Source organism: Aristolochia californica, unplaced genomic scaffold (assembly GCF_029961685.1).
Source record: "Aristolochia californica isolate CCGP_79_NKW_82.1479 unplaced genomic scaffold, dmAriCali1.0.hap1 SCAF_3, whole genome shotgun sequence".
NCBI classification, from domain to species: Eukaryota; Viridiplantae; Streptophyta; class Magnoliopsida; order Piperales; family Aristolochiaceae; genus Aristolochia; species Aristolochia californica.
Window position 1 is genome coordinate 47,719,635 of NW_027181992.1, and position 11,512 is coordinate 47,731,146.

The window sequence follows — 11,512 nt, forward strand, 5'->3', positions numbered from 1 at the left end:
GAGGGTTTTTTCTCTTTTAAAAAAGGCAAATTCGGTGAACAGAAGATGCATACCCGATCGAAAGTAAGATGATCCATTCGATGAGGGAGAGCCGACGGCCAACGATTCTGTTGCTGGAAATGAGATTCCGACCGCCGGCGCACGCTACTACCACGGCCGCTGCCGGAGGCGTATCGAAGTAGATCGGTTGTTGTTGAAGAAGGAAGACCGAGAAAGGAAAAATAAAGAGAACCTGAGGGCTTGATTTCAGCTACAGTCGAGGTACAGCGATTCTCTCGGGGGTAAAATTGGTTGATTTTGTTGAATATTGGTATAATCTAAGTAGGAGCCGTAGTGGATAGATCGGGGTGTTTCGACTGCTGAGACTGAAAAGGAAAAGGAGACGTTTTGACTTCTTGGACTGTTTAGGGGAAAATCGGTCTGTTCGACTGAATATTAATGTATCTTTATAAAAGCTAGTTGTTCTGCTTACTGTAATCACTGAATCCACCGAATTGCTGTTGGTTAACGCGGAGAGTTTAGTACGGGCCCCCGAAACGCAGGAGGACGGCGACGGTAAACCGGCATCAAGTAAACGAGAGAGTGACCGAGGGGGAAAAAGTTGTTTGACGCTATCGTGCACCATGGGTGGTGGATCGACAAACGGAGGGTCGACGACGTCGTCGATTTCATCGGCTGCCGCTGGAGAGTACGCTCTGGCGAAGATCTCCGTGTGGTGGGATATAGAGAATTGCCATGTGCCCAAAGGATGCGATCCGCATGCGATTGCACAGAATATAAGCATGGCGCTGGAGAACATGGACTACCGTGGACCGCTCTCAATCAGCTCTTACGGTGATACTAACAAGATACCTGCTGCTGTGCAGCAGGCGCTCTCCAGTACTGGCATCGCTCTGAATCATGTTCCTGCAGGTATAACGACCTTTTTATGGAATCGTTTTTGTGATTTATCTGAGAATGGATTTTTATGCTTACTTGTCTTTCCCTTTTCTTCTGTTTTCTTTTTGAAGATATTGATGGTTCAATTTTTGGTGTTTTTCTGTTCGAATGAATTGCTCTTGTGACATGAAATCATGACCTCGTTTCCTTTTCTTTGGTAATGTATGGGGTTTTCATCTGTTTCTTTATTTATTTTTCCCAGTCCGCAAATCCCCTTTAATTCATTTCCTCTGTAATTCTCTTTTGTATTTTCTACTCATCCAGATCTCTCTTTTATGTATCCTTTGTATCGTTCCACTTGCCAGCAGCAATCTTAAGTTAGGAGGCCTCTTCTAATCTTGCTTACATGTAACACTCAACTCTCGTGTGGACCTTCTTTATGGTTCTTAAGTGCTTTATGGTTCTTAAGTGTGGTTTCTGCGGAGGGGTGGAGACCACTTATGACTGCTCGCTGTAATTTTATGTTAACATTGAGTAAAGATTCATCCAAAAATGATTAATCAAACTTTTGAGGCTTCTATTCATGAGGGATTAGCTTTGAGCACTCTTTATGATTTTTACACATGGACAATTTTAGGCAGAAACCTATATGTAAGTCTCTGCTTTGAAACTATGTTAAAGTTAGTCCAAGTCAATCCCAGGATGACTACCCGAAGTTAGAAGTCTCTTCCCAAATAATAAACGCAAGATTTTTCTAATTTTTGATCTGTGTGTGAGTATTCTTAACATCTATTGTCAAATCTATGTTTTTAAATTATGTCTGATAATTTTCTGGCTCATTATTTTCATCTTAGCTCGAGAATTGAGTTGCTCGTGACAAAACACTTTATATCATAGCAAAAATTCAGTAACTTCAGATGCTAAATCTCTTTATCGATTGAGCAGCAAAATTATGTGTTCTTTGGCGTAGACTTAATCTTGAGGCTATAAACTTTTTATTGTTCATTTATTATTGATGAAATATTTGAAATTCATGTTGATTACTTGTATCGTGAATTCTTAGTTCTAAGTAGTTTTACGAGTTGCATTATGAATGATAAAAACATTTCACCCTTTCAAAATAAATCTTATTTTTCAAATTAAGTTATAGTGCCCATTGTTCATTTTAAGTCAAGAACAATTTGTATTTTGCTACTTATCATTTCCTGTCCAATCATTGCATTCAGGTGTTAAAGATGCAAGTGACAAAAAAATTCTTGTTGACATGCTGTTCTGGGCAGTTGATAATCCTGCTCCAGCAAACTATTTGCTGATTTCTGGGGATCGTGACTTCTCTAACGCTCTCCATCAGTTACGCCTGAGAAGATATAATATTCTTCTAGCACAACCCCAAAATGTATCAGCACCTCTTGTAGCTGCAGCAAAGAATGTATGGCTTTGGACAAATCTTGTGGTCGGGGGTCCTCCCTTATCAAATTATGACTCATCACAGCCAGGTAATAGTAACACATCAAATGCAGATTTTGGCTCGGTAAATTTTGATAACCCCCATTTGGGGGGCCAAAAGTTACATGGTGACGGAAGAGCTGAAAATAAGCATAAAGGAAAGCAGCCACGGAGAAACCTGTCTCAACACAATTTACCAAGAAACTCAAATAGTGAGCTCCGGCAGCCTTCTGTTGGAAGTCAAGAAGGCTTCACCTCTGGTAATCATGATAGAGCCAACCCAATACGGAGATCTGCTGTTTCTCAAAATCCAACGTCTGCGTCAGGACTGTCTAGTACTGAATCTACAGAGAATGCTTGCCCTAGTTTTACTGGATCAAACTCCTCTGTTTCCCATCTACCTCCAATGAACTTATCTAATTCAGGATATAACATGCAACAACTACCACCATCTGCTCTCAGCTTTACTCACCAATCTGTCAACATGCATGGCAAGCCATTCAGTGAAGCTCCTCACGAATTTTTTACAGACAATATGCCCAAAACAACAGCTGCACCCACTCCTAACATTGGTTTACCTCGTCCTGATTTTTTGAGAAATAATGGGGGTCCATTCCCTGACAATATGAAAAATCAGTATCCTCCACAACCGTTAAGACCAAGTGACATTGTTTCAGCACAACCGACATATGCCTCAGGGAATTTGCATCCTCCATATTCCCACCATAATGGTTCTCGTCCACTGCAACCTATGACTAATGGACAAACGTTTTCGGGTCCTCCTCCTGCAAGTGTACCTGATATCAGTAGATTAAACTTTGCTGAACGTCCTTTTAACGTTACTACATTTCCTCCAAGTGTTCCACCTTTTTATCCTCATCCATCTGGTGGGCAATACCCTCGTGGTCCAGAGTATCAAACCTTTCCTTCACCTGCCATGAGTAAGACCACTCCTCCTAGTGGACAATGGGGAGCTTCTGGGAATCCACAGCCTTCTAATCGTGATCTTGGCTTAGCTGGAACCATCTTACTAGCCCTGGATTCACTTAAAAAGAACATGATAGTTCCAAGTGAAGCAAATATAGCAGATTGTGTCCACTATGGAGAACTTAATCAGCCAAATTTTGATGTTAAAGCAGCCCTATCTAACGCTATTGAGCTACAGTTAGTAGTGGTGCATAGTGCTGGAGGTCCCTTGCAGGTGTATATTCCAAAAGGTAAAAAGCTGTGGCAGTGTGTGAACCCTATCAATACTAATATAAAAAAAGGCAAACAACGATGCGAAGCTGTTAAGAAGTTTATATCATCTGTAGGTGGGCATTCCTCCATGATGGGCTCCCCTTGCAGGTAAAATTCGCATTATTTCTATTGTATATTCTAGCTTGTACTTTTGGTCTGTTTTTCAGCAAGATTTCATGTAGTACTTTTGTTTCTCTCTAACTCTATTGTACAGGTATAAAGCCGCGGCTATACTGAAGAGCACTTGTTTGACAGACTGTACTCTGGGCGAAGTATTCCAGATTTTGCATATGATTATTACTGTCAGGAAGTGGGTTATTCCTCATCCGTCGGGCTGGCAGCCTTTAACTATCAATGTATCAGAGGCCAGCATTAATTCTGCTACTTGATCACAAATTTACAAGGAGAAGGTCTAAAGCTGTTTCTGAAACTAGACTTCTATTTCTGGTTCTCAGATAAGCTGAAAAAGGGACCTCTAAAATTCATGCAGTTTATGCTGTTACTTGAATTTAGTAAGTGTATTCAGTAGGTAGAAGGGTAAAACTTATGTTCAAGGTAGTAATGAAGTCACTAGTTATGTGTACTTCTGTTTATCGTCAGCAAGGCACCTTACAGGTTTGCGAGATCAGGTATTAGCAGCTGTGTCTCATACTCTCAACTTTGTAGATCTGTCTTTCAGTTGAATCTGTGTGCAGCGTATGCATTCTTGAGTTCGTATATACTCATTGGTAGTGCAACATCAGGACTAGTGATCTTTCAGGGGACGTGGTTCTGTCCTATTAATTGTTTCAGTCCAATTAATATCAATCGAGATCTCAAAGCAATGTGCAGTTGGAAGGCTGTAGTTTTTACTACATCATGGTTTGAACTTTATGATGTTCTTACTACATCATTGCTGGAAAACTATGAATGGAAATCAATTAGTTTAAGCTTTGAGTATCGGATGACCTTCGTTTCACTGTGAAGATGGAAATGGTCAACTTTGAATTTTTAACAGCCAAACTTCAATTGGGATCACACAGCAATTTCCAGTTGGAAGGTTGCAGTTATTACTACATCGATGTAATCAGATGACCTTCATTTGCTGTGAAGATGGGAACGGTCAGCTTTGAATTTTGAAAGCCAAACGGCTGCCATTTACCAGAAGGTAACCAGCTGGCTCAAACTTTTGAGTGGTTAGACAAGTTTTTGTATCTATGAAAGATGAAGGTAATTTTGGTGATATGACAATTCAATCATCTTGAGGCTTTACAGAGCAGATGTGTTGCATCATAGTCATCTATATGGCTGAAATTTGGATTTGACACTATTGATCTGCTGAAGCTTGCAGTTTAACAAAGTCAGTTTAGACAATAGTTCGAGTGAACAACAGGTGTGCCAGTAACCACTTCTCCAGATTCTGAAGATCCCAACACAGATGAATCTCGTATTGGTAAAGGAATTCCCAGGTTTGTTTCTTTTGCCTTTAACCAATTCTCCAGATTCTGAAGATCACAACGAAGATGAATCTCGTACTGGGAAAGGAATTCCCGTCTGTTTCTCCTGTGAATAACCACTTCTCCAGGTTCTGAAGATCAGAACACAGATGAACCTATTGGTAAAGGAATTCTCTGTTTGTTTCTCCTCAAAACTATCATCTTCACTCGAGTTTGTTAGTCATGCTGTTGAATGTGCTGTTGTATATTCATGTATGTTGGTTTTGAGAAATAATCTTTTATAAGCTGTAAGACACAGGAAGTACTCTACTCATGCTTTTGGTCTTGTGTTGTTATTAAACTCCTTTTTATCAATGCAATGAACTGGTACCTCGAGATAGTGTTTTCGAGGATGAAATTATATTGATTGTAATACACCACTATTTATATGATGCCGAGGTTCTTTTCCCCCTTCTGGTCTCTCTATGTTCAAGCCAATCTCGACTGTGAGTTTTGGTGCAGAATGAGAGGCCTGAAAAGCTGTTTTTATTTTGAAATTGAGACTAGTTTTCCAAGCGAGGGACTAAATGAGGAGGAGAGGCGTCAAGCAGGTGGTCTCTATTGATGCCTTGGTTTACTGGGTTTTCTGTGATTGTTTCACGCCTAGCAGGATGAGTGCGTAAGGTGTCGTTGTGCTTATTCTCCTGAAATCTGGACCTTGTTTCTTCCTATATTTGAATTCTCAATGACGTTTTGGTCTGGTCTTCCGTGGGATATTCGGAAAATTTACTGAAAGCTGGTTGTGGCTAAATTAGGAGTAAGAAGGAAATCTGATTGCTGAAGTTCTACATGTAGCAGTCCCATAGATCAGACCTTTAGGGCAAAATACGGAGAATGTATTGGCCTGTTTCTTCGGCTGGTTGAACCTCTCAGCTGCTATAGTTTGGGTGCAACAACAAAAAGAAGACAGTTCAAGAGCACGTATGACTCTAAAGAAGACAGTTCAAGAGCACGTATGACTCTAAAGAAGAAGTCCGTTCAATCGTTTAGTGTTATTTTTTTTCAACGAGGACAGGTTTTCAATTGTTAGTATCGATAAGAACAATTTTGGAAATATAGTATGGATAAAACAGTGGACGTAACCAGATAATTTACAGAATATGGTAGTGGGAAATGCAAATCCGCTACAACGGACTGTCTAGAGATAAAGACTTGTGTTGGGCTATCAGCTTTCTACAACATGGCAAAGAATAACAACAGAGAAAAAGTAAAGAGGACCACAAGTCACAACTTCCTCTCAACTGATTAGTTTGAAATTGAAAATTACAATGTGAGGCAGGTCGTAGCGAATCAACTGTCAGTTAAATTATCATCTAGAAAATCAAGATCATCATCATCATCCTCATTAGCTGCTGCAACCATTAGGGGCTGAACGTCAAGTGGTTCAACGACTGTTAAAATTCCTGTCTCCATGGCCTCCCTTCTTGCTTCCGCATCTATATCTTCAATCTCATTACCCTCATTGTCATCTGCCACAGCTTGTTCCATCTCACTATAAAGTATTTCCTACAATTATAAAGACGAAGCGGTTCCTTCAAGGTAAATGATAGAATTTAGTTGCAAGGTTAAAGACACTGAAAAATTGGGCCAAAGTTTATATTTACCTCATCCTCCTGGAAGGCTGGTTTATCTGCCTCAACAACCCACTCATCCAAAAGGCTCTCTATTAAAACGTTGTCAAGCGGTATCGACTCCTCGAGCTTTTTTCTCGACTGCCGTTCTCTAAGGCGCAAATTGTAGTGAACATACATAAGATCATTCCATCTTTTTAGAGCTGTACGATTGCGTCTTTGACTATGAATCTGATCAAATGTGCTCCAGTTGTGCTCACAACCAAAAGAGGAGCATGTTTGGCTTAGTATTCGTACAGCAATGCGCTGTAGCTCCAGGCAGTTTATTCCATGTTGTTTCCACCAAGCAGCTAAATTACCAAAAGGAAGCAGTAAGTACATCACAAATTGACTAATTAATTTAAAACTTGGCATTTTGGTATCACCTGGATCAAGCTCTGTTCTAGTACTGACAGCCAATTCAGTGCCAAAATCAGCTTTAGCAGAAACGAATTCCGATATCTGAAACCAAATCAATGAGGAATTTATAAAAAGTCCCAAATTCAATACTAAAAACAAGTAACAGAAACAGTCAATTTATGTCTACCTGCATGGATGCAGCTACTCTCCTTCCAGTATCTGGTTCTAATCGAACTATACATTCATTTAAACCTCGTATTACCTCTGGATGCTACAGACCAGTGGAAAGCATAACTTCAGAAAGAGTAAATAACAACTTAAATAATTATAGAGAAACATGTCACAGAAAAACATATAATTATGACACAAGTCAGTATTTCATACTGCTAAAAAATCAGAACGATAACGGTATGATGGATTAAGGAAGTATGCTGCAACATAGAGTGGATGGAGGAAGAGCGAACTCCAATGACTGTCTACTACACTCCAATATGGTCCATATTTGCGTTCATCATCGCCATGAATAACTTTAATAGCAAGTTTTGCTCTATACATGTCATTGTAAACTGATGGCATTGATAGCCCAACCTCACTATCCACCTTGAGGAGTACTTGGAGAATAGGGTCCACTGACTTTTTAATGAATTGCAACTTCTTCCAGAACATAGATGTATTCAGGATCATTCTTTCAATTTCCTTGCCTTCATCCAGCTTTGCAAAACAAGACGATGCCCATTTTTCCGACTGGAACAAATTTTTAAGACCATTTCTGTGCTCCAGCAAGCTCTGTAAAATCAGAAAACCTGTAGCAAATCTAGTAACAGCAGGCCTAATGAGTTCTCTCCCAAATGTATATTCTCTTTTCATAAGATTTAGCAACCAAGGATGGTTATAAATGAACTTTGTTATGCTTTTCCCTTTTTCCATGCACTCTCTAACCATTTTTATCTTTGAAAAATCTTCAAGCATTCGATCGATACAGTAAGCAGCACAAGGGGTCCAAAATAAACTTCTTCTCTTCTCTTCCAGCATTTTTCCAGCAGCCCTATAGCTTGGAGTATTTTCAGTGATCACCTGCACAATTTATTCATTTAGAAATAATAAAAAATAGAACTGCTGATAATGAAAATAAAGATGAACTAAAAATGAGAAACAGAAACTAATGACATAAGCACCTGCACAACATTTTCCTCACCAACATCATCCACAACTTTGTCCAACATCTTGTAGAGACTTGGGGCATCTTCCATTATATCTGTGGCATCAACTGAAGAAACAAAGTATACACTACGTGGACAAGATACTAAAAAATTCACAAGTACTCTGCCCTGCACATCCTTCCAGCTGTCTACCATAATAGTGCATCCAGTCACCTCCCATGAAGCTGTAAACTCTTTCTGATATTCTTTGATTGTTGCAATCTCATCCTGAAGAAATCGCCCTGATATCATTCTACCAGTAGGGCCCTTCAGCGCTTGCCCATACTGACCAACCAGTTCCAACATCTTATGAAAATATGTGGAATTTGCCACATTACATGGTACAGCAGCATGGTAGAAAAATTTGCAGATTGCAGTAATCACCTCCCTTCGAGCTTTCTTATCGGAAACTGCTTTTGCCTTCATTTGTTTGTATGATAATGATGCCTGACTTTTTGGTGACTTCATGATGGTATCTATCTTCAGTTTCTTTAGTTTCTGCTCTGCACCACTAGTGTGACTACTAGGGGACCTCCCACGGTATCTCTTTCTGGTGCCTCTGCTGTTAGCAATCCCACTCTTATCACTGAGATCCTGCATTTCATTACTCAATCCATTCACTAATCCTTCATCTTCGTCGTCTTCATCATTATCAGAGGGCATATAAAATGCTGCAATTTCTTTAGATTCAGGTCGCCTTTGTCTACGACCTGTACGATGCCACTTCATATTCTCTTTCATTTTAAGATAAACTTCCTCGGGGGCTTTTTGACAATATGCAACTTCTCCAGGTATCCGAGCTAGATGTTGTTTAAATCGGTTTATACCACCGCTAACTATTTTTTCACAGTAATTACATTTCACCTTCTTTTTTCTATCATCTTGGGCCACACCGTGTTCCCATCCAGGGTCCACAAACCCTAATGACCGGAGAGGGGCTAAATGTAAGACTAAACTTTTATCATCAGCCACCTGCTTACCCTTGCTTTTCTGTCCTTCAGCTGGTTCTTCCTCATCATCAAAATCATCATTTGAGTGTAAATCGAGTGAAGCTGGTTCTTCATCTTCAGGTTTTTGTTTCTTGCCAACTCGATACGCTTCCAAGTTTTCTTTCATTTTCAGGTATACTTCTTCTGGAGCTGTAGTACAATAAGTAACTTCCCCAGAAAGCCTAGCTAAATGCTGTTTTAATCTGTATATACCTCCACTAACTATTTTCCCACAGTAGTTGCACTTTACTTTCTTTTTTTTCTCATCTAGGGTGACGCCATGCTCCCATCCAGGATCAGTAAATCCTGTGGAGCGAGGTGGGACCATCTCTTCAATGGTTGAAAATCTTGACAGTAGGAAAAACCTTCCCTGTTTTTCAAATTGGATGCTTCACGGAGTAAAAAGAAAACACAAATGAATTAGAGCATGCAAGAAAGCACTTTATAGCATCCTTAGACTTTCTTGATGCGAATGAAATTCTTTTTTCACTTCCTACATTAATAAATTTAAAACAGATAAAGCGGAAAACATAACAGACACCACGAGAAGGACAAAATAAGTATATAAACTTGGCTGAAAGCTTTATCAGAAAAAGACTAACAGTTTCAATAACTTCATTCAGTAAAAATCGTTAGCAGCAGAATCCGCTGAAACTATGAGTTGGAAAATTCTATCAACAGAACAACATCTAGAATTTACTACATTGAAAATAACTTGTACAGAGATATTGCAACCTTGTAAATTTGTCAAATGTCCAGCTCAATTGTAAACTCCTGCAGCCTCAGGAATGCCCAAAGCCCGAGTAAGGTCGATGTTTCCCCCCTCAAAGATGACCTTAAACAAACCCCTCAAGTAAAACTAAAAAACTTTCATAAACTATTTAATCGCATGATTCAAGAAAATCAGATATGTGGGAATTTCAGATAAAACAGGCAAGGTCTGCACGTTTGGGGTGCTGAATGAATCAAATGACTCAAGATTTGAACCCTATTGTTCTAAATGGAGTCTTATCTAAAATAAAAATATCGTTTTATAATTTTGACAATTGACACCAAGACAAAAAACATTCTAATATAAAAATCATATAAATGTTTTCTGACAGTCAGCTAGCGGACTCAGAGAGTTCAGAAATTGTTATGCTTTCAGACTCCAATATAAAAAATGGACATGAGAATTACCAGCGCAAAGACAAGAGTATGCTTCAAAGATCTGCAGGACTTTGAGCCACCATGGTGAAGTGAACTTCAGGCAAATGCACTAAACAGATGGATGTTAACTTCAACAAAAGGAAATACCTACACCATGAGATCATACAAATTTCAGTTCACAGAGCATACCAGTGTCAATTTAGATTCAGCCATATACTCCTTGTACTCTCGAAAACAATCTGCAGGTTGAGTCTCCCATGCTTTCTTTTTATATGCTGCTTTAATCTGCACTTAGATATATTTTAATTACTAAAAGCATGAAGCATCTTAGTTGACGAATTCATTACGATTATAAATGTGAAGAATAAAAAAATGCGAAATTGCTTTCTGTGGAGCATACAGACGTCTCAAAATTACTACAGCATAGTGAAAGACAATTAAGTTGGAGAAAGCAAGTTATAAGAAGAACTGACTTTCACGTGAAAGTAATAAGAGTGAGGGCACAGCTTGTTGGAAAAATAACTCGCAGAAACATCTCTCAAATTTAAAAAATTCTAGTCCCTCAGTTGATTAGAAGTTTACTTATCAGGCACCTAAAACTTAGAAGTCACACTATTAAGAAATGAGCACCACTTCTAGGCAAATATAAATTCTCAAATCCTAACATGCTTGATAACTCAATCCAGCCTCTTACTAATTCACACTTATCTGCCCCGTCGAAACAAATGTGGCAAAAACGAAGATTTTTTAAATAGTAAAACATGATGAAATTTTAAAATAAAAAGAGTCTCAAGTACCATAACATGCTAAAATTCTACTACGGAATTTTGTAACTGACATCAGTAGAACAATTAAGGCCCCAGAGAGACAATTATCAAAATAGAAGAAGAAATCAACACATTCAGTACAAACCGCGGAACCAATCAAAGCTCAAAACGCATGATTTACTAGCTCATTGTCCAAAAGAAGCGAAACTGATGATAGAGTTAACCCCAGAAGACTGGCAAAGAGCCATTGAAACCTCGTAGAGAAAATCCTTGAGTCGCGTTCCGAAGCATGGAAAAATTACCAAGTACCTGAAATTGCGATGAACGTGAGTACCCCAAAAACCCTAGCAGCTTCTTCGCCTCATCGCCCTGCATTTCCTCTGGACTCTCCTCAGGTCT

General features: G+C 39.2%; 2 protein-coding genes across 4 annotated transcripts; one reads left to right on the forward strand and one right to left on the reverse strand.

Annotated features, from left to right (window-relative positions):
- On the forward strand, positions 1–5,437 carry LOC137959190 (uncharacterized). Its single transcript, XM_068806548.1, has 3 exons — positions 1–912; positions 2,106–3,672; positions 3,779–5,437. The coding sequence occupies exons 1-3, from the start codon at positions 624–626 to the stop codon at positions 3,951–3,953; spliced, it is 2,031 nt and encodes a 676-aa protein (XP_068662649.1). The 5' UTR covers positions 1–623; the 3' UTR covers positions 3,954–5,437.
- A 636-nt stretch (positions 5,438–6,073) lies between these two features.
- Positions 6,074–11,512, reverse strand: LOC137960379 (uncharacterized). Of its 3 annotated transcripts, none has more exons than XM_068807984.1 (9): positions 11,423–11,512; positions 10,536–10,631; positions 10,377–10,455; positions 8,185–9,586; positions 7,394–8,083; positions 7,197–7,280; positions 7,036–7,111; positions 6,644–6,960; positions 6,074–6,545 (listed from the first exon to the last, which is right to left on the reverse strand). In XM_068807984.1, exons 4-9 carry the CDS (start codon positions 9,523–9,525, stop codon positions 6,330–6,332), a joined length of 2,724 nt encoding a protein of 907 aa, XP_068664085.1. In that variant the 5' UTR covers positions 9,526–9,586; positions 10,377–10,455; positions 10,536–10,631; positions 11,423–11,512; the 3' UTR covers positions 6,074–6,329. The 3 variants fall into 3 exon arrangements, with proteins under 3 accessions (XP_068664085.1, XP_068664086.1, XP_068664087.1); XM_068807986.1 differs by having other exon boundaries at positions 6,384–6,571; XM_068807985.1 differs by lacking the exon at positions 10,536–10,631 and having other exon boundaries at positions 10,377–10,493; positions 11,423–11,507.